The 23,837-nt window shown below is 31.7% G+C and overlaps 3 protein-coding genes across 3 annotated transcripts; 1 reads left to right on the plus strand and 2 right to left on the minus strand.

Moving 5' to 3' along the window:
- Positions 1 to 9,127: 9,127 nt before the first annotated feature.
- LOAG_17955 (hypothetical protein) lies at positions 9,128 to 9,367 on the minus strand (the record flags this gene model as incomplete). Its single annotated transcript, XM_020450623.1, has 1 exon — positions 9,128 to 9,367. One exon carries the CDS (start codon positions 9,365 to 9,367, stop codon positions 9,128 to 9,130), a length of 240 nt encoding a protein of 79 aa, XP_020305675.1.
- A 3,137-nt stretch (positions 9,368 to 12,504) lies between these two features.
- On the plus strand, positions 12,505 to 18,153 carry LOAG_00414 (hypothetical protein). The gene is made up of 7 exons (XM_020445424.1): positions 12,505 to 12,690; positions 13,621 to 13,788; positions 14,071 to 14,291; positions 15,443 to 15,710; positions 16,624 to 16,847; positions 17,348 to 17,624; positions 17,839 to 18,153. The coding sequence occupies exons 1-7, from the start codon at positions 12,664 to 12,666 to the stop codon at positions 18,055 to 18,057; spliced, it is 1,404 nt and encodes a 467-aa protein (XP_020304111.1). The 5' UTR covers positions 12,505 to 12,663; the 3' UTR covers positions 18,058 to 18,153.
- A 3,738-nt stretch (positions 18,154 to 21,891) lies between these two features.
- On the minus strand, positions 21,892 to 22,339 carry LOAG_00415 (hypothetical protein; the record flags this gene model as incomplete). Its single annotated transcript, XM_003135955.1, has 2 exons — positions 21,892 to 22,044; positions 22,181 to 22,339. The coding sequence occupies 2 exons, from the start codon at positions 22,337 to 22,339 to the stop codon at positions 21,892 to 21,894; spliced, it is 312 nt and encodes a 103-aa protein (XP_003136003.1).
- Positions 22,340 to 23,837: the final 1,498 nt, after the last annotated feature.

Below are 23,837 nucleotides of genomic sequence, written 5' to 3' on the forward strand. Positions count from 1 at the left end.
ACTTAAACCATTGTTGATTTATTTTCAGTAAACATTTATATTCCATTCTAAATACTAAATTTTCATCACTTCTCTGTTACTTTAACTTTTCCGTAATTTAGATTACCCAAATCTACTGGTGTTCATTCTATTCAATTGACCTTTTTTGATTCACAATCCACTTGACCCTTCTTCATCCTTTTTATTTTTTTTTCTTCTGACAAAGCGGTTAGATAGTACCACTGGCACAACTGTTTCTTAGAGCAATGCACAAAGCAAAGTTTTAGAAACGATGATTGATTATCTGAACATCGAATTTTGATTGATCATCTTGTAATAATCACTGGAACATTTCTGGAAACATTAGTGGTGACATAAAGTATTTCAATGTGCACTATCCAACAAAGACAATCAGAGTTTCCTCTCTTTCTTACCTGTACTTTTTTTACCTATCTAATGATAAATCCTAATGAATAATCTGAATTGTGGAATGACTAAATCCATAATTAGTAGTGCTACCGTATATGTAAGATCATGTTAAGAACAATAATAATACTACCGTGGTAATGATAACGATAACAGCGATGATTTTAGTTGTTAGGGGTCAAAGATAAACATCAATATTTTACAGATCAGAGGTCGTCTACCTATGCATAAAGAATATATTAGTCAGTGCATGCAAATATTTTGTCACTTATTGACTTTAATATTTTAAATCCTTAAATTAAAAAAAAAAATAATTCCATCATTCTACCAAACATTTCCTGTCATTTTTCCATCAAAGAATCGGAAACAGTCATAGCATCAATTCAGTAAATTCAATTTCATTTTAATGTTCATTCAGTTCACATTAACACTTGATTTATGCAAAGATTGATATGGAAAATAAAAATTAAATTTCGCTTTAATGATTTCATTTCATTTCGCTACAAATAATAATCGTTACTTCCATAAAATGTAAAATTGAACCAAACAGCCTTACAACAGGAAAGTTCCTTCGTAATTTCTGCGGCATTAATTGCTGACCATTCAAATTCTGTTAAGCTAATATATGAACAGGCAACTCTCAGACTGGTTAATGTCCCGTAAACAAATTGCTGGCTCCAGACAGTCCCGTAAAAATACTAAAGATAATTTCCCTAATTTTATCCCCGATTCTCAAATATTTCCTTTCTATTCTTCTTCATTGCACTTCGATTGACAAGTGATTTTAATCTTTATCTTAAACACTAGTGGACCTATCTTAATCCTATCCGGATGCGGAATTTTGAAGAGATATATTTTGAAAAACCTAAATTAATTTCGGCCTTTTCGCTTTCCATTCTATCATCTCTTATTCAAGCAATTTTCAACGCTCCAAATTAAATTATGATAAAATTGATCCAATTACTTACAGTTGTTTTAATTGCTTATTCAGTTTTAGTTCGTTTTAATTCGATGTAATGCTATAAATCAGTAAGGAAACTCATTTTCATTTTGTATATTTCAATTCATTTCATTTTCAGTTACAGTACTGATTCGAATTCCTATTTCAATTCCATTTCAATTCGAGCCAAGTTTTGTAATCCTTGATTTCAATTTTAATTTGAAGCAGTTCGTTTTAATTTAATTTAGAGCATAATAAAAGAGCAATTTCTGAGGATTTTTTTTTTTTTGTTACTAAATCTGATCATTTTTCATTTTTCAATCATTTTTTTCCGTTGAACAATTTACAACTCAACATAATGGAAAGTACTGTAATATACAGTTGCTCTTAGTTAATTATGCAAATTAGCATGCCTCAAAAATATGTTATACATTCAATCTGTTGACATCTGTTAAATGTCCCCGTTAATCCATTTGTCCGCCAAATCGATCCGTTTTTGTCGTTAAACTTACAAGGAAATATGCCGACATTTGGAAAAGCGATAAGAAAGGTGTTAATGGTTGTTTTGCACCTGCACAGAGCAAGTACCGGATTGTAGGAAGAGGCTAGAGAGGATGAGAGGCAACGTGATTACCGTGTGCGACGATTGCAAAACATTAATCTTATGTTGACAAGGTCATCAAGAAAGCATTTACTACATGTAGTGAATTGTAGTTGTCGAAAATAGAATATGACAAATGGATTCGGGTTTGAGGTATAAGAATCTCTCGTAGATAAGAAATCCCCTTCGTTAATTTTACCTTATCGAAATGAGAATTTTGCACTAAAAAAAAAACATCATAAATAGTTTTTTGAGAAACTTACTTTAAAAATATTGTAAAATTAACTTAAGCAGTATTGGAGTAATGATGGCTGGCAAGAGTTGAAACGAGAAATGATGTCGGTCCTAAAATTTTCAAGAAATAAAGAGTTTTAGCTGATAGGTATAATATTATTAGGAAGTGATCATTTTAAAATGTTTATAAAGCAGTGAATTCAAAATGACTGAAGCGCACAAAACTTTTATTTCGAGTGGTGTCAGTTATATTTTGATAGCAACAGGCCTATTACAATGAGACTAAGACAATCGTTTTTTGTTTTTTTTTACATTCATTTAAAACATCATGTCCTTTGAAAGAGCTAGGAGTCAAAAAAAATTGCATTAGTCCGCGCAAAACTAAGGTTCCATTTCGAAATTATCAACAGGGAATCTTTCGATAAAGGTCATCAGATGGCATTTGTGAATAGAACCAAGAAATTCCTTTTCCTTTGATAAAAAAATTGTCTTTATTTCAATCCTTTACAGAGCAAAAAAAATCCTGTTTCTGGAAATTCAGAATCACCAAATACCAATATTCTATGAAAATTCCCGGAATATTATATCTCAGCAACGAAACGAACATAATTAGTTGTCAATTGGGCACGTGAGAATTGTCCTCAAAAAACAATAAAATTGAGCATAAATATGATTAATATGAATAATTAACATGGTTCAATTTAATTCAGTGCCATTCAGTTCAACCCAATTCTCTTCGTTAAATTTTGCTCCGCCTAAAATCATTATTAAATTCATTAAAATCATTATTAAACGCACTGAAATGCAAGCAGTTATTTACTGCAAAAATATTACAAACATTTTCAGCTGTCAGTTAGAATAATTATTTGTAGATTTCCTCTGTTCTACTATATTGTGAGAAACGGTAAATGTTGATGGTTAATTTTTTTTTTAAACTAATATAAAAAAGACATAGATAGAAAGTAAAAAGTTTTTTGCTGAGAAGTTAGTACCACTAACGGTAATTAATCTGATATAATTTGCGTATCCCAATTTCTCTTAATTTTATAATTTGAACTATGAGGGATCTTATTAAAAAGATTGTGGCAACGACAATTACCTAACGATGATAACGGGAGTTTACAGGATGGTTTTGTGTTAAAGGAAATAATGATAATAATAATAGTGTGGATGATTGATGACTGTAGCAGTGATCAAAATGGTGAAACGATAAGTGAATGTAAAATTATTTTAAGGATTACTTTTAAAGTGTAATTGAGTTGCAGAAGGATGACAACAGTCTAAAATATTTGGGTTGTTTCATAAATGTTAGGATTGCAATAATAATGATGAGAAGTAAGGCTTCAATTTTACAGTTTAAGTTAAATAATAAAACTTTTGTCAATTTCGAGACTTTCAAATTGAAGTATTAATATTCATAAAAATCTCACAAAATGAAACGATTGACATTTTGCGGGTGAAAAATTTCCATTTATGTATATGTGTGTGTCTGCATGTGTATTTAAACGTGTATGTGTACGTATGCATGTGTGTGTGTGTGTGTTTGTGTGTGTGTGTGACATATATGTAAGTATCTGTAAATGTGAGGAAAAAATAGTTATCTTCTTCCCATGCTTCATGAATTTCAACTTGATAATGGATTTTAGTTAATTAGTAAACATCATTGATGACCAGTCTATCTCAGATCTGTTGTCCTTTCATTTACCTGTTCTACCTTTCACTAATTGATTCGTTAATTTGTTTTTTTCGCTTACAAATATACACCTGGGAAAATGGAAAAAAGTTACTTTTATTTATATAAAGTAATATTTTCTAAGAATTTTTTTATTTGTTTAACGGTAAATCATATTTGTTTGTAATTTGTAAATTTTTATGCAAATTAATTTTATAGAATATAAAATTTACTTCCAAATTTGTATTCAATTTGTATCGTTTACAGTTATCAAATTTCAATAACCGAGGAATGAAGCATGAAATTAATGCTAATTTCATTCTCAACAAATTGATTATTTCGTGAACTTTTACAGGATTACAATCTTCGAAGATTGTAATCATTAAATAAAATGAAAAGTATAAAGGTTAAACATTATAAGTTAAGAAAAAAAAGACAGCTACAAATGGAAATTTTGAAATAAAAAAAAAAGAAAAAGTCAATTAACATGTCCTAACATATTATATACATATCGTCAAGATGACATCGTGTCGAACAACTGCCAGATAAATAGTGTTGAAGACATTCATTCACTCATTCATTCATTCATTCATTCATTCATTCATTCATTCATTCATTCATTCGTTCAGTCAGTCAGTCAGTCAGTCAGTTAGTCATTCATTCCCTTTCCAACATGAATCGATTCTCACCATCCTCTCGGCCTTTCCTCCCTTCATCCTCTCCTAAACAAATTTACATTTTCGCAGCATTTGTAGGAATAATGAAGAGTAGAAGGAAGAGGAAAGAGGAGATATGACAAAGTAAGCGCAATAAATGTCGCTGGAATGAACCAAGGCGACAATTTGTTCCATTCAACCATCAAGTAGGTAAGCAGTAGTGGTGGTACATGTATACCTTGTGACACCTGTGCACTGCTGGGATAATTCACTCATTCATCCTTCCATCTCCAACAATGGCTATTTTTTGGTACTAATGTGAAATTGGTTTTTTACGCCTCATAACTCAATCATCGTTCATTTTTTGGTTGATTTATGTGATGTGAAGTATTTTTAAATGAAAAATTTCATCTAAAGTTAGGCTTTAATTTAGCTTAGTTTGAAAATTTTAGTTGAAATATATGTCCCCGCTGACAGTTGCTTTCTAGAAGCTCATCCTTTTCCGCATTTTTTTGCCACCAAATTGGACAGTAATTTATAGTGTCTATTGGTTCTTTTCTTTACAACTTTCTATCTTTTGTTTCACCTTCAGCCATTAGCGAATGCTTAATAAACATCTTTTTTTCTGATAGTTTAATAAGCTCTTTTTAGTTTCCATGAAAATATTATTGCGCAAATTTCCCAAAAGTAGCGTTATTTTGCTGATAAAATCTTCTTTCTAAGATTAAATTTGAATCATAGAAGATTTTATTAAATAATGACCATAGGATGAAATTCTTTGCCAACAAATACTGAGTGGTCAATTGATTAACATTTTGCTGTGTCAATCGCATCTGAACAAGTGTTGTCAAGCTTAGTTCTAGAAAGTGATTTATATGATCATAGTGGTGTATGGGTGACAGTTACAAGACAAACGAGATGAGTTTGTGAGAAAAGACTTAAGTCTCCTTTTGTGCTATCATTACTGTCAGGAGTAAATTTATGCTGAAATCCTCTCAACTTTTTCACCTTCCAACTCCAACAAATACGAACACTGCAATAATCTGATGTAATTATTTCTAATATTTCATGCGACCTGAAATGATAGCTTGAAATAATTATTTAACTAAGACGACAGGGCACACTTATAAATTAAACCAAATACATTTAATTTTGTTAAAAAATTTTATTTTTCCTACGAAAGAAATATTTAGAAAAAATATTTCACATTTTGGTAGAAAGAAATGTTTCACAATTTGATAGAAAGAAATATTTCACATTTCGAAATATTTCAAAATTACAGTTAATTAGATATACGGCGTTCTTGTCTCCAAATACGACTTGCGCCAAATTTTGTTGACAATGACAATGAAAAATATCAAAATTCCGCACGCATACCAAAAAATATGGATGGAACCATTTGAGCATGCATTTTAATATGCGATTAAAAGCGGATAAAATGGAACATAGGAAAGATTAATGTTTTAGTTGCATTGTGGTATAGCTGTTTCGAGCCAAAATGATGAATGCCATCATTTTGGTTTCGACATATTGATGACGTTGTGCTGCTGCATACTACCCCCTGTCCTGCACCTCTGAATTTTCTATATTTCATCCTCCTTCCAGGATATGTCTTGTCTTCTTCTTTGTGTCATTAATTACTCTTTGATTTAATTTAAATAACGAATTTGTCATTTTATATTTATTCATATTTTTAAGTTTAATTTCTTCTTTATATTCATTCTATTCTATTCCATTCTTCTTTGCGAACACCATTTGATCATCTTCCATTTTATCATAACAGGCAGAAATGGCTCGAAAAAATTTCGGGGAAAAGGAAATCGAACTAACAATGTGAAATTAATGCAAAATTGTATAGTTTGAATTTAAAATAGCGTGAAACCTTCGTTTGTAGATGGTTGTAAACATGAGATAAGCACTTCTCAAAGAAAACCTGTTCAACGGAGTATTATAAAGAGACCCCCACCGTATTACCGTCCCACCCTTCTAAATCATTGTCGTTTGTCACCATTGCTGTCGTTATTGAGTCGCATGCATCAAAAAGTCGTTTTTATTGGGGTAGAAACAATTTGTGAACCAAATTACCGCCTTAATTTAGCATATAAGAAAGAATTGGAATTGAAAAAGGTAGGAAGTTGAGAATTTTATAATTGATAAATAGGGGTTATAGTATTAAGGTAAAGAGAGAAATTGCTTCATTTTCTTGTTATCTGACAATCATATCACCATATCGGTAACATTCACATAAATATAAACAGTTTATGCTGAAACATCAAAAAAAGTGATTAGATGTAAAGAAAAACAACATTGTTTTTTTTTTTTCTATCATATCCGAGCATTTTCTATCATTTTTCTCACACCGGTATTTTTTTCTTTTTTTTTTGCGCAAATATTAGCAGCCACTAGCGTGATCATCCGTCTCTGTTCGGCGCCGTACGTCTACCAAACCTGGATTTTTCTTTTTAATGCAAAAATATTTTGTGGAAAAAAGTTAAAAATATTGTGGTACAAATTTCCGAAAATAACGCAAACTTGACATATTGTCTGAGTGTATTTGGAAAACTTTAAATAATCATACTGTCACTTTGATATTTTTACCAATGCATATATGTATGGCAGATAGCTAAATTATTATATCAACTAATGTATAAGCTTTAATGAACAAAGTAGCTTTTAGATGAGTTTTAGATTTATTCGTGCAGGAATACCAGGCTTTAATTGCATATTAAACATGTTTTAGGCTCATTTGATATGATCATTTTAGGCCCAGCATTTAGTTGCTTCATTCTAATATCATTGGACCTGTTCAAAAATCTTCGAACTTTTATCATAAAAGTATTTGGACAAAGGGATCTTACCAAATATCTTTTATCAATACATAATTTTAGCTCTTTCAAAATAAAAGGAAATTTTACTTCTTTCCTTGAAGAAATGAAATTCCCAGCCTAAATATGAAGTGAATTTTTCCGATATCAACCAAATGACAGGATATTAGTTTGGAAAGGTGACGCTACTGTTTGTGCACCTGTGATAGCTCTTTTTTCCAGTGTAGTTTGCCCTTTCCTGTTCACTTATACAAAGCCGTCAGGCTCTAAGATTTCCCACGTCATATCAGGAATGAAATTTGAAAAATCACGTAGATCCAGAAATTTCGGTTAGGTATCCAATCGCTAAATTGACTCTTCACGAAATGGCTCATTGACATGCCCTGAAATGTAACTTCCATTAATCCCGCTTTTTTTTCTCTCTCTAAGGATTTTCAATTTCTTTAAATTCCTCTCCAGAGATGAAGCAAATGCAATAACGGCAATATGAGCCACATTAACCACTAATTAATTAATTGTTAGAGGGAAAAAGTAAAAGAAAAAAGTGAAAACGACAAAAAGAAATTTCCTATTCAGGACATCATATTTTTAATCCATCAAATGTTATTAATAAATATTTCCCTCGGTTACGTTATTTTCTCACGAAGCTTCTGTAATTAGTCGATTGTCGAGGATTTTATATGATAGGATGTATCTCAAGGAAATATTCCGGAAGCTTTAAATTATATCAGAAATAATAAGAAAAGACAACATGGCATGGCTAGTTGATGACCATTATGCCTGCATGAAGAGTGGGCAGTAACTGTCAGAAGAAGTGTTGGTAAATCGGATATTACTACTTATCCACCACTTATGTACATGTTTAGCTCCATGACAAATACACTGTATTACATTAAAAAAGAGATGTATGTCTTTTTGAAGTGTATTTTATTTTCCCAAAATTTCCCGTTCCATTTATTCTTCTTGTCATATCTTTCTGTCCTTTATCTCTCCTTTACCCTTTCAAAACTTCTAATACAGTTTTTTCGCTTGGGAATTCCTCCTCTCCTATCTTGTGGTTTCTCTATTTCCATAATATACATTCTTGACAATATCCTATTTCCGGATAATAAGATATGGTTTTCATCGTATCATTTCATTCGAGAGCCCAGTCATGAAAACCGGAAAGTAATATCTCAGCATCAGGGAAAAAAAAAGATCGGTCAATTTCAAGGTTCAAAATACTGCTAGTAAGGTTTTGTCGTCTCTGGCTAACATCGTTCCACATACCAAAGGTTGCGCATTACTCGGATAGCAGGTAATTACAAATCTAAACTGTAGGTCAGAGGAGCGATGAGATATACCTTCAGTATTCATCGGCAATTATCGAGAGAAATGTTGAAATTATAGAAAAGTGAGGGATCATCTTTGATGATATTTTACTTTCATTTAAAAACAACAATATTAAACGCTATGTTAAATAAGAGTTGTTTTAATTAGTGAAAATTAAAGGGCTCATTTTAGATAAACAAAATAAATCGTGCTTTTTTTTTAAAAGAAAAGATCGTAATAATAAGCAGCTAAGAAATGAAATTCAAATGCAATGATATAATTACTATTAATTGTTTGCATTTACACAATGAATAACGAGACTTTTGCTGGAAGACTTAAAATCGGAAATTAAATTAGAACAAATTTGATCTGAGGAGACGAACTTTATTGGTAAAGTCAATCTCTTCGGCTAATTTACAAAGGTAAGGATGAGAAGAAGCGTGTTTACCTGTCGAAGAACAGACTTACCACAAACTCCTCCCTTCACTTTCTCGTCCATTGGATTATTTCAATAATGCAAGGCGGAGCATCTATCAGCTGCTTCTGACGATCCTGATCGACTATACACGAATATATATATATATATATGTGTGTGTGTGTGTGTGTGTATGTGTGTGTGTATGTGTGTATGTGTGTGTATGCTTGGGTGTACGGATGGATATCTGGACAACTTGTTCTGTTCAATGTTTGACTATAGGCATAGGAATAAGTGCATCGTGGCATTTTCACTACTCTTACTATATTCATTCAGGATTCCGACTTATTCCGTTTACTTTACACGTAAACACGTGACCGACTTCTTGCTATATGATTAAGCGATGACTCATACGTATCGTATCTATTTGATGAAGGTAGTAATGTTAGATGTCACTTTAGTTAAAAATTCATTTCAACATTCAAGGTAATGAATTTAGAGAGTTTTTAGTAGAGCAGAAATTGGCAAAGATTTTCTTATCACGATTTCTGAACATGATAAAATACAGTATCCAATTGCAAAATCATATCCCGAGACAAATCAGCGATTTTGATATCAATAAACACGTATAACTTTTGGCATCCACAGAATACTTTGCATCTGGCCGAATCGCTGAATAAGCTGATTTGTCAAGTACCAGATGATTCCAATTGGATTACCGTATTTTAATTGTGGTAAGTTTTTTTTTTTTCTTAGCTTATACTCCATTGAAGTTTCTTACGCATAAATATTTCCATCCGTGGGTGATGACGTAACAACTGTTTTTTCTGCTCTTTTTGAATAAATTAGTTCACTTTATCAGTGATTTCATACTTTGTAATCAATGTTCAGATTTTATCAATCTGAACATTAATTACACCCATAGATTGACCGAAATGATGCAACAGTTGAAATGTTATCGCAACTTTTATTCTCTCAACAGGTTGACTGTCCTAATTCTGAACTTAAAGCATAATGAAAAGGTACTATTTGTGTCCTATCATATCATTTGATTAATTATGGTGGTGACAAGCATGGAGGACAACACACCTAACATTTTAGGTGCCGTATTTTGTCATGAAATTTTATTAGGTGAATAGGAGAATTTCAAAAATTTTTAAAGGAGACCTTTTTTGATAAGACTATGTCCATCGATAGTAGTTAACAGATAAGAAGATATATCGTGTTTACTTAGTATACTAAAAAGAGTTGGATGGACAAAGAATGCAGGTTGTTATACCTTTTTGCTCCCAACCTCATCTTTTCTTTCCCTCTACATGAGGTTCACACCTTCGGTTGCTAAGATGCAGTTACCGTAATTTATGCAAATTAATTTTTATGAATTAAATGTTTTGTTTTCAAAATTGAATCCAGAAATTACTATAGCACTTATATTAATAATTTTCATTTCGATATGACTTAACAGTTGAAATTTTTAATGATAAAAACAAATTCCGTCTGTCAACTAGTAATAGGGTTGACATTTTCGAGATGGGACATGCCCTTTAAGCACACTGCAACGTCTTAAAGAATTCTGAACAAATGTTTGCATATATATTGAACAAATGACGAAATTTCTTTTCTTTTACGTATTTCAAGTCCATTAAGTTACTGTAGTAAGGAGCACCTCGATTTGTGTTTAAATTTAAATTTGGTTTTGAGATATGAGAAATTCGAATTATTTGGATCAAATGTGCTACGATCATTGTAAAAGATGGGAAGAACATGAATGGTTAAGCCGATTACAGTGACATTTTTATATGTATATAGGATGAGATTATTTAATACAGTGAAATCAACAAAGGTCATCATGCTAATCCTGTGACGTTCACATTCGACTGTGAAAATGATTTATTACACGAATTATACAGCAGTTTTCATTTGCATTACACATTTAGATTTTCCCCAAAAACAAATACAGTAAAAAGTAATTTCATTTTATTAACAGGAATACTTGCATTGTTCATTGGGGATGCAAGCAGATGATTTGCGTCCAAAGATTAGAGGTCATGCAATCAACAATTGCGCTGTTATGATTTTCGCACCTTCAGGTGATTCCAATCTTGAAATCTTCGATGGAACATTTGCAACCTTAGATCTTTTCCAAGGGACATACAAACTTTTTTTAACCAAGCTATCGATATATAATCATGATACCTTCCTGTGTCAACTTCCAATAAGATTGAAATTATGTAATCTTTGTCCTGTTGCAAGATTTTTGATTTGTCATCATATACGAATTTTTGTCTGAGTTTCAAAGTAAACTCAACATTTTTCAAAATTGAACATTTCCAAAACTAGCCACTCATAATATTTGCTTTTATCCATAGGCGCGCAATTTGCCACTTTCTCATCTTTTCCCAAACGTTTTCAGTAATATATCATTATTTTGTTCACTTTATTTTGGGAAAAATTGTGAACATTCCTGTTTTGGGAAAAGACGAAAGAATAATTGTACTTTTTCCTGAATAGTGTTTTAAAGCTGTGAAGTAAGTTGTACAAATATTACTTTTTTTCTCACATATAATTAGATGTAAAGTTTATACACCTCTGATGTTTTATTCTCGTCAAATATTTTCAACAAGTTCACGTCTTCTGCGCTTTTGTCCTGAAACTTTCCTTGCGCATAACTCAACTCAATTCAGTGTCCTGGAATAATCGTTCACTTTATTGCTATAGGGACTATTGATTCTGTATTTCTTCCTCTATCTCTCAAATTCAATTTCCAATGACAATTTAATTTGTTGCAGAACTGCGGTGATTTCGCATTACGAACCATTTCATACCGTATCCCCGCGAATCGCATCTTTCCAATTGTGTGGGTGTGTGTTGCGCACTTCCTGTTGGAGACGGTATGTTATTTTTTGTTTGTCATAAAACCGTCATCCAATTGGCAGTTGTACATCCGGTAAGCTAATACCTTACTAAATGTGCGTTTTGATGAGATCTGCTAGACAAAATGAATGGTTGATCGGTCGATTCCTCCGCTTTCATTGGAGTGAACGGTTGATAATTTTCCTTCTCTACTGCATCTTTTTAATTCATTGGTTTCGTCAACATAAATCGATAATGTCATATGTTTGTATCGTACCTTAATAACTGACCTTCTAATGCTAATGCTTAATTTCTATCCTTTTTTTTCTTCTAAATTATCAGTTGTCTCATAACTATGGTAACGTTTGAATTTGTCATTCAGTTTATTTTACCAAGCAGTTACTAACGCACTCATAGACATATTTCATCTCCAATGATTATATGTTTGCTATAAATGTTTTTTATTGATAGCAAAATTTTTTCAGATTTACTTATCTCTTTTCCGAAAAAAGAAAAAAAAAACTGAAGAAGCATCCGATCAGTGTCTGGCTGTTTACTCAGTGACAGAAAAATACAATCCATAATTTATCTATATCAATCAGTCCATCATTATCGCTACCATCGCCAGCTATATTGTCGAAATTTCACACCCCACTCATTCTCCAGCTGCTCACCCTTTGGTCTATTTACCAAGTGTACAGTCAAGAGCTTACTGCTGGCGGTGGTTCATGTGGCTTTGACTTTAATTCAGATGGCAGCCGACGTTTGCGCTGAGCAGGTACAATTGCTTTTTGGTTCTTTTTTTTTCGAATTGATTTCGCAATAATTGTGAGATTCATTCGCCTTTAAATTCAAATTTTAAATTTTCATTGAGGTTTCATCAGATTTAATTCAAAAAAACAAATTAACAATCCTGTCAGTCTTTTTGTTTTCCTCCAAATCCTTATAAGTTGTTAATTTTATTGCTTTCTTATGAATTAAAATGTTTATCTGCTTCTCTCAATTATTCAAACTCTTCAGTTCAACTTTATAAGTCATTCATCTGTTCTCTTTTCGGAACATCTTAAATCAATTTTTAATTTTGAATTTCTTTTTAACTCTTAGGTATCCTCCGTTTACACCGTTTTGTATGCTTTATCTTTAGCTCTCAGAATTTCAGTTGATATCAGTACGAAGATTTATTTGTTAATCAACAGCTGAAAATCCACTTTCATCTTTATAGTTCTGAACTTATTTTGCTTCACTACGCAATGCCTTATATTAAAAGTTTTTTTTAGTTACTCAAAAGATTAAACCTGAATCCATAGTGGTTAACCATAGTGTGGATAGTTTTAAAGTTTTTTTGCATAAATATCAATCAATTAATAAATTATTATTACTAAAAAATGATGTAAAGTTGGAAAAAAATAAGAGTGAAACATTTACAGTTAGAACTTGATAGGATCGATTTGACAATAATTATATAAATTTGAAGTGAATGAATTAGAATGGCAAGAGTTAGTTCCGAGTTGAAGAATGTACCTGGCATGTGTTGACTCAAAGTAAAAGGCACAGTAGGCTGGGAGGCTTTTGCATCCTAGAAATATCCGAAAGGAAAATTTATTTCTTAAAATTGAATTAAAATTAAATGGCTATTACTATTGGAACTAGCAAATCTGATTTGACATCCCCAAATGTTGCATCAATACACTGAAAAGTTTATTTTTAGTTGCCATCAACATCATATGCGACCACAACGGCAATTTCATCATCCTCAACCACATCAATCATGCAGGTTTCGGAAGCAGTGGTCAAGGTAGCAACCTCGACCACTCTTCTCCTGGGATCATGTTACATGAGCCAGAGTGCATCTTCAACCTCATTTAACTATCATCAGGTATGTACAGGTAGGACACCTTGCGCAAACAAACAAACATATTCCGCGGAGAACAGCGATAAAGAATGTTTTTAATAGATATTGTTAAATTTGCTCTTTTCCTGTCTGGAAAAATCCTGAAAATGCTCATATGAATGAATCACCTGATAATTGATTGCTACGAAATTCCTAATATTGTTGACAATATTGGAAGTTTAAAGAAGAATTCAATTAAGGAATTCAACCAAAAAAAAAGCCAATTCATAAATTCGACCACAAATTCATGAATATCTCTCAAAACAGGATGATGAAGGAGCTGGAACAGCATTCGCGATATCGCTGTTACCTCCTGAAATACATCTTCATATTTTGAAACATTTACCACGATACGATATCGATAATTGTCGATTTGTTTGCAAAAGATGGAAGGAAATGATCGATCGTAACAACCATTTGCTCAGGAAACATCTCGTACAGATGCTCGAACTCCGAGAATACAAATCACGATTCATCCTGACTTTGAAGTATATTCTATGTTATGTCTCATTTTCAGTGCATAGTATTGCAGAAGTAAAAATTACCAAATTAAATTAATGAAGGAATCATTTTTATCATTTTCGCGTATTTCGAAAAGTACTACTACTTGTTGGCTAAGATGGTCTGAACAGTTTGAATTTCAGCTAGCTATGTGAGTCTTTTTAAGACAGTGGTTCCATATCAACCATTTTGGTCGTTAAAATGTGAAAATTTAACAGTGCTACTAAATTATCTTTTAGCTGTTATGGATACTCATTACGAATTTCTTTGTTTCTCATAACTTGCCAAAGATATTCTCCAAGGCCAATTAAGATTTTAGTAAATAATGTCAGTTTAATTCCCATTGTTCATTGAAATGTGGGATAAATTGCTTATAGTTAGCTTAGGTGACATATTGGTAATTAATGTCTTGCATTAAATTGTGCACAAATGCTAAACAAGTGTAGAAATAGGGATCAAGGAATATTGAACAGAATCTGATTTATAACCTTTCAACGCAACTGCGTCAACTTTAACTATGTGAATGGTAAGAGAAAATGAAGCGGTGATTGGAAGTACAAGGTAATGTAAACGACAACACATGGCTATCTACCCATCTTTACAGTATTTTTAAACAGCTGTTTACTATACCTACACATCGATGAAGTTAACATAAGAACATCGTTTTCAATTTTCTAATCAAAGACAAATTTTTTTTTTTTTTTTGAATAGGTAAAGTTTTCTGCTGTAAGGAGTACTTTGCTTGATATCATGCGTGATCTAATTTAAAGCTTGCAAGCAGATCAGACTTGTAGTAGAAATAATCAGAAATGAATTATTTGCATATAAAATGGGAATATAAAATTTAATCAAGAATTGTAGTTTAGTGTATGGCTAATTAGGCCTGAATCATTAGATTAACGGCGTGCTTAATATAAACCAAATTTTAATTAACTTATTATCTCTGGAGCATATGCCCAAATGTATTAATACTACTCTTGCAGATACTAGATTTAAGAAAAATAAAATAGAATATTCAAGTTTGCGAGTCCTTCGAACTCATTTTACTTAAAATAAGAATTCGACTAAGGTAATTTTTCGGATATTATTTTAAATTATTATTATTGTATTATTCGGAAACCAACATTTTTTTTTTCAGTTGTTCAAATCTCCTAAAAAGTTGGACATTCTGCGAACATATTCCAAGTCGTCCATCTTTCGCCCTTGGAAAACGGCGACGTACTAGGACTTTAACAACACTTAGCAATAGCGAAGAACAGCAGCATGAACGGTATGGTGAGGATGAACATCGATCTGCAGCAAAATTACCTCATCTGCTCATTTATATGGGACAGACTTCTCCCTCTAGTTCTTACCTGCCTGTCTTAGTGCCAAATATATCAAATGATAGTAATTGGCATACGGAGGTGAGCAATTTTTGCTTTCATTTCTCTTTCAATAACTTGTCATTTTTTTTAAAAAAAAATACAACCATGCTACAATTCCTTCGGACAGTACCAAGGAAAGCCGCTGTATTAAGTAATGATACATTCATATTTTCTCCATTTGATCTTTATGCTGTAGTTTGCAGGACTAATTTATACTTAAGAAAAGAATAAACGAATAATAAGGTCATTTGCATCTTTGTGTCACACATATCATAATTGTGTCGCATTATTCCATTCACATTAATTGCGAAAAGGAAGCATTCTTTCAATGGTCTTTTCCAAAAAATCGGAATCAGTATTCATGAAATTTGTTTAGATTGAATCTCTGCTTTAACCATTCATTCAGTTTCTGAAATTTGTTGACTGAGCTTTAATTGTAGGAATTTCTGATATTGTGAGAAGGACAGAAAAACTCCCATTAATTTATACATATTAAAACATAGGAAAAAATGCTGCCAATAATATGACAATACCAAGTAGTACTTTAGACAGTTATACATTAATTAGAAGTTCAATTTCGTTACTAAAAAAGAAATGAACAAAGAACTTTTGTAATGATGTAATACAGCAATTGCATTCTTCTTTCTGTACATATTTGCAAATTACTTTCCAAGATATTTGCAAACTGTTTCCACGTCTAACTGCAGTGACATAAATCACTTTATATATTTTTAAAAGTCATATGAATTAATGAAAACATTTTGTCTATCAGTTGACAGCAGTGTATAGGATAGAGATCATTTTAAATTTAAAATGAGACGCTGATGTCTAATGTCATCTTGTTTTGAAATCGCTTTCATGCTATTCTCTGTATATTAAAATACATACCCTTAATTGTTTATTGCTTAAGTTAAAAAAAAACAGTTGCTGTTCAACTTATTCAAGTTTGTAGGATCACGATGAGCGAAAACGACGACAGCATACACCCTCACATTTGTTATGTGAACGAATAGCGAAATATTTCCGTGAAGCGGATATTCATTTCTTGAGATTGACCGAAATGCGATTCACTGATGATTTCGTAGATCGCCTTTTAGAAGCTTTTGGAACATGTAAAATACGATGTGAAATAGTGGAAATAAGCATGTGCAAGCTAAACTATGTGTCTCCAAAAAAGTAAGTTTTCTTGTTTTTTGTTGTTTAAAGTTTTAGTTAGGATTAGCATTCCTTTCCGCTTTAGATGTATTGCATAGAAATAAGTTCTTTTTTTCAAACAATTTGTCAAAATTATGGTGAATATTCACTGAAGCCCTAAGTACTGAATAACTTGAATATATGCTTAAATTCAGATAGATTTTAGTAGATTTTTTAGGAATTAGATACAATTAGATGGGATTTGAATAGATTTTTTTTTGCTTGACTTTAGATTTTTAAAATTCCTTTATATAGAACTTTTACCAGATAGAAACTGTCAAATTAATAAGTAGTTCAGAAATTCAACTTGCAATCAGAGCTTACGGAATATTATTTTACATTAATGCAAACTAAAAATGAAAAATATCTATTAAAGAAGTACAGAGCCCGAAACTGCTCAAGTGATTTAATATGTATTAAAGATGTCACGCATGAATGAAATACTCAACTTTCAGTTTGATTTCAATTCTAATAAATTTTAGGTTCCATCAGTTCCTTCAGTTGGTTGAATGTCAGAAATTATCACTTATTTGGTTGCGCGGTAATCATGGTCATATAAGTAATTCCAGACAGTTCCTTTCTGAGTTTCTTAGCCTTAGCTTTTTAAGTATTTTTGCCCTTACACCTCAGATAACCATTGGTGATGACCAGTTCTTGGTTGATTTTCTGGAAAGCAAAGCAAAAAAATGTTTGGAAGAAACTGTACTCCGAATAGACAATAGTTCAATCACTACAAAAGGATTCTGTCGAGCTATCGATGTTAGTAATTTAGCGATTTCTTTACAGAAGAAAGTTTTTTATATCAATTATCTGGCATTTTCTCTATACCTTATCTTTATATCTATATCTACTGTTCTAAACCTCTGTGAATTTATCGCATTCATTCATCGTAAATAGTAAATTATAGTTTTCTACACTTTAGTAAATTATTCAAGATTTTTAATTTTGAGATTCTCATACTCATTAGTTTTAGAAATGGAAACAAACCAATACGCGTTGGATACTGAATCTTTGTGTTGGTTCAGAACATATTGATATTGATGACCTTTTGAAGTACTTATCGTTGAATCAAAGTAAACCACGACAAGGTGCATTCCGGATATCTCATCCACAATTACCCGATGAAGCTCTTTTGCTGTGGAGTGATAAAGATGGTCTGCATATAGCTAGTAGTGGGAAACCAGTTTCCTGATTAGGAAATTTTATCGAGTAATACTGTACCCAAATATTCCATTTATTCTAGGTTCATGATTGCTGTGATTGGCTGTCTAAAAAAATAACTTTGGAGCTTATTATTATTTTGAAAAAAACAAAATAAAATGGATAATTAAAAATAATTCTTGCTTTTAAAGTAAATCTGATGAAAGGAAAATTTCAAGCATCTATTCCTTAGCCTTCAAGATTTAGGTTTTCAGTCTGTCATATTTTAATTGTTCGTTAGTTTGCCAATATCTCTGATCCAATGTCAAGCATTATTTAAAAGTTTTGATTTGCCGTTTATTTAGAGTGACAAGTAGAGCAATGTAGTCATTATAGAAGTTAGCGGTGAGAGTGTATAGTTGGCATAAGTGAAAATTAAATTAATTTAATTTTCTCTTCGGTTATTTGTCTATTTGTTCTTTTGTTGGGAACTGTTTTTGTTTATTGCCATGACTTATTGATTACGCATTATTTTTCGATGTTTCGATCACTTGAACTAACATATATTTTCATACCATTGAAAAAATATGTAATGTTTTCATTATACGTCAAATAATACTTTTGACGTATCTTTCTGAAAACCTAATACAGCTGTGATTAGGTGATCTTCTTTTCGATCTTATTATTATTGTTGTTATTGTCATTAGAATTAATTACTAATACCAAAATGAAACATAGTGCTTACATGACCCAATGCATATTTCGGATGTGTGGAACTTCATGATTTAAGTACTAGATCAAAATTCAAAAGTTAGTAAAATATTGTTCATGCTAATGATGTAATAAGGGAGATTCTAGTAGAACTTTTTTAAGTTTTCAGCTCAAATTAAATTCTAGGAGGCATCTCCCTAACTCCGCAATTGTACTGTCATCAATATTTCGTTCTCCCATGTTCCATCCCTTTTCATTGTGAAATATTTCTAATTTTGGAAAAAATTCATTAAAAAGATTTGCAGATTGTGGATTGTTCAATTTGAACATGAATCCGACTCACACCATTTTTTTATTAAGATTCCAACCGCAGGACTATACAAGTTTAAGATTTCAATATGGCAGACACAAATGATCAAAAATTTAAATGCAAATGAAATATGAATGGAACCGAAATTGTCCGCATGTCGAACGTTGCATCTCTTTCAAGTGTCATATTGATGGATGTTGAATGAATTTCCGGTACAATTTCCAGAAAGGTACGTGATGCGTCAGTTGATCTGAGTTTAACAACTTGGATTGTTTTCTTGCATTTCTGTTTTCCTTTGATCAATGAATACATCAACATGTGAATTACATGTTAAAGTCGAAATCGCAAACACAAAGAGTTCTCTTTTGACCAAGAATTGTCGAAATTCTGATTGGCTATTTCTTTGACAACACCAACTCTGACCATTCACTTTTTTATTTTGTAAATGGGTAATTCTCACTTGACAGATACCAGTGACAATGAAAAATCGCTTCAATGAACATTTCTGTTACATACTGCCTAACACCAACATCGATCTCAACAGCCTGACATGTTTTGCGAAAAACTTACCACATTTTCAAATTGGAAGCATTTGTTCTTGGTAGAAAAACCACAGCATAAATTATTGTTTCCCTAAGAGAGGTTTATTACAATGTCGGTGAACAATATAAATTTCTTAAAATTTCAAAATTTAAAGAATTCTCTTACTATCAGCTAAATAAATCCAATAATGTCTTAACAAACATTAAAGTGAACTTAAACATTTGTACCTTAAGCAAATTATGATTATGTGATGTAATAATCTTTTCTAGAACTTGACGACAGTTAAGTCCATTTTTTTATTTTAATCTTTTTAATTCAGCTTATTAAGTTCAATTTAACGCAATTTTATTTTAATCTTTTTAATTCAGCTTATTAAGTTCAATTTAACGCAATCTATGCTTATTTATTCCCAATTCAACTTTTTTTACATTTTATTTTCTGGTTTAAAAAACATTTTTTATTTTTTGATGGAATGAAGTTTATGTTGCACATATAGATTTTCCAATGGGCATCTCTTATTGTTGACATTTATTCAAATAAATTCCAGAGCCTTTGAGGACACTTCATCGCTAATGTAGTTTTGGAATGAATGTGCGGTGACACCTGATTAGTAATATGAAGAAATTATGCAAAATATAATTGGTGCTTTCCATATTCATTGAGCCAGTCCTTAGTTAATTCCTTAGTTATAAATGCCTCTTTGTTTCACCCCACTAGCAATCTGTCTGAATATTTCTTACCTAATTAATTAATTGATCAAGTGGTGCAAAAGCACACCTGTTTGTTCATCTACATTAAATATACATCGCCACTATACTGTCTTGTAAACAAAAAAATTCATTTTCAAGTGGAACTATCTGCAATAAAAGGAGTAATTTCTTTTATACCATTAAGTAGTTCAGTGTTTCTTTTTTTTTTAAAAATTTAGAAATATTCTCATGATATTACATCAGATAAAGCTTCACTTCTCTGTTGATACAGTAATTTCAATGATTTATATTTGTTCTTCCCCTTGCTGCAAAAAATAAAGCTATTGAACATACACCACTTTGTCCAAAAAATTTTTAAGCTAGTAAGAACAGAGGGAAAAAGCGTCCCTTTTTAACTTAAAATACGAAGCTGACTGAATGTTTCCAATAAAAATGTTGAAATTTTAATCTTCTGAGAAGATTAAAATTGCATTCAAAATTAGGACTTTTAAAATTCCAATCATAGCTATTGACTTAATCATAGCTTATACCTACGACTCGCTTTTTCTTAGGATATCAAAAAAAAAATTATTACACCTGTTGTAATAGTAACTTCGTATGATTCGAAAGAAGAGAAAAAGATATGGATAGTCATAAAAAGAAGAATTATTAAAAATTAAAATGTGCACTAACAGCTCTTTTGGAATTATTCGTCCCTGAGCTGTTTGCGCCTTTTTTCATAATGAAATAAAACAGGATTTGTTGCATTTATCAATTTTTGTTAAATTCCATTTCTTTTTCCAAAATATTTACCTTTCCTTTTTTTGTTTGCTGAGATAAAATTTAAAAATTGACAAAGGCTGCTTGAATTTTCAATATTCAATGAATTCATTTAATGAATGATAATGTACCATTTAAAGTTCTATTCAAAGACAAAAAAAAAGTGAAATAAATTGTGGTTTGGAAATATTAACAGAACGTTGGCTAATTAACTGATAACGACAATAAGTGATGTCGTGAAATAGTAAGGACTGCCAGATAATTTATTTGCCAAACTCAGTAGTTGGGTAATCAAACTCCAATCAAATCTATTCAAATGAAGCGTTTAGTGCGAAAGCGTTTGTCCGGAGGTCGATTTGTCTTGTGAATACGCAACAGTAAGGGATATTAACCTTCATCGTGATAAGAAATTGATAAAAATCCGCCAATGTCCGTAGAAGCGAAGAATAAGCAGAAGAAGAAGCCGATAACCTTCGAAGAAGGGGGGCAGCTCCACGCCTCCCCCGGATTTGGGACCGAGATTATATATGTTAAGAAATGGGAGTGGTTTACATGAAGAATTCAAGTATCGGAAACACACCGGATATGGTGCAAGCATTATAACAAGATTAAACAGAATGATTGACATGGAAATTAAGGGTTTTAACATAAGAATGCAAATTGGTTAGATAAGATAATAACAAAAGAGTGTGGGAAACAATTTTAAGGAATGTAAATATGTTAAGAGTGATTCATAGTATCATTAGCATTAATTTACAATGTGAATGAATTTATTTGAGGTTTCGTTTTCACGACAAATGAGAGCATTATAGAATTCTCTATCAGAAGAAAATTTTCTAAACCCTTCAATTATCTACAACTTATCAATATCCGTCAATTGTTTGAATCTGTTAGCCATGTTATGCACTGTTAAAATAGTACCATATGATGATAATATTGCATTGAGAGTCGAAACAAAAGCCATCTCGATTTGTTCATCAGCTATACGATTCTTGAAAAAATAAAACTGGAAGTCGGGCTAGAAAGAATGAGAAGTAACAGATAGTTACTGATTGTACAGTTAAATTTGTGGACAATTATACTAGGCTCTTATGTCCAGGACTATTTTGTCTTTCAATCTACCTCTTATATCAATTGTTGACGTGCACCAAGTGACCATAAATTTGAATAATTGATAAATATTGCTTGCGATTATCATAAAATATAAAAATTGTTTGACTGAAGATGAAAAAGAATTTTTTAGCGATCTTATTATCATTGTCTTGAATGACCAGCGTCCTGTCGATGTGTTCGAAACACATTATGATTCTTTTCGCAGACTTTTTACTTATTAGCTATAATAGATTTAAAATTTCTTCCTTGTAAACAAAAGAGAGATACTCCAATTCCGCGGAAACTTTTTAGGATGGAGTTGAACAAACCTGAAAATCAAGGTAAAAATATAATCCTCAACTATACTTTATGCAATCATTCCAGCTAGGCTTTAGTCTCATTTGTAAAAAACCTAGTCTAGACTTCTCTACATAAATAAATCTATGTAAATAAAAATGCAAATGTTTGTCTGTTCAAAATCTTAAATCTTCCAAAGTTCTTCACCGATTACTTTGAAATTTGAACACAGCATTGCATTCGAATGCCCGTGTGTTCTTATATATCTATATTGCACGGATGTCACACCTTGTCACATCTATTCAGGAAAAACATGCTTTTTTTTTGAGTATATATATAAAAGGAGCTTTGGTAAGCTCCACCACGGTCATGGCGAGGTCAACTGGCTCCTGGCGTGGTCTGTGCTACAAACGTGTGGAAATGCAGAAATCTCTTTGTGACGTCCAACATTGTTAGTTCACATCTTCATCGCCTTAATTTTACTTACTGGACTGCATCATCCTATCTGTCTGATATTGTGTAAATTTTATGTTAAAGAAATTTAATTTCGATAATCCATTAATTGTTGTATTTTTTGTCTTCCAGAAATTTTTTCTTGACAACAAATTATCGAGTTTTGATGTATTTCTTAGGAACTATTCGTTGAAACTCCCATGTGGAATCCCACATTTCCCACGTTTCTAAAGCATCTGCCATTGGAAAAGTATTGCAGAAATGCAAACTTGTTGTTTGAGATGAATGAGCAATGTCATAGAAGTAACAATCTTGACAGGACATTTCTAAGATGAAGATGTTCTCATTCCACGCATATGATATGTCATTTCAATTTAGGAGAATACAATTCCCAATTCGATTGATGTTTACAATCATCATCAACAATGCTTAAAGTCAATCTTTAAAATTCCATGATTTAGATTAAGACACGGATTACTTCTTACGTGGGACAATTATATGTTGCGTGTTATAGAATCGATAAACCAGACAATCTACAAAAAATGAAAGAACAAAAAAACATTGTATACCGATAAGCATTGTGAAATTAAACATATTTAGAAAGATGCGCTTTCTCTTCTCTTTCTTTTTCTTTTAACAACACTATTTTTTTTTATTTGCTGTTAGCTATACCTGATGAAGCATTGCCACAGCAACGCTTCATCAGGTATAGCTAGCCTTATATTAATAACCGAATTATGCATGGTCATTTCAAAAATATCAAGGAGTTCTTCCGTCAGACACTTTATGTCTGTTAGTTATGAGAAAAAAAAAAGTCCCACATAACAGCAATCACAGAAAGGCGCAGGAAAACGACGTAATGAAGAACACAGTATCATTGATAGCTATTGTTTTGGTTGTTAGTGTATCCGTCACTTTGCTTACGGTATGTCCGTATTTTTCATCCAATTAAGAACG

This window comes from Loa loa (assembly GCF_000183805.2).
Source record: "Loa loa unplaced genomic scaffold supercont3.160, whole genome shotgun sequence".
Lineage (NCBI taxonomy): Eukaryota > Metazoa > Nematoda > Chromadorea > Rhabditida > Onchocercidae > Loa > Loa loa.

Excerpts from the sequence above, each read along its gene's own strand:
- LOAG_00414 (XM_020445424.1), top strand. The coding sequence starts at position 12,664 with ATGGCAGCCGACGTTTGCGCTGAGCAG. Across the intron at positions 13,789-14,070 it reads CCTCATTTAACTATCATCAG|GATGATGAAGGAGCTGGAAC; the intron begins GTATGTACAGGT and ends CTCTCAAAACAG. Across the intron at positions 15,711-16,623 it reads ATAGTAATTGGCATACGGAG|GATCACGATGAGCGAAAACG; the intron begins GTGAGCAATTTT and ends TCAAGTTTGTAG.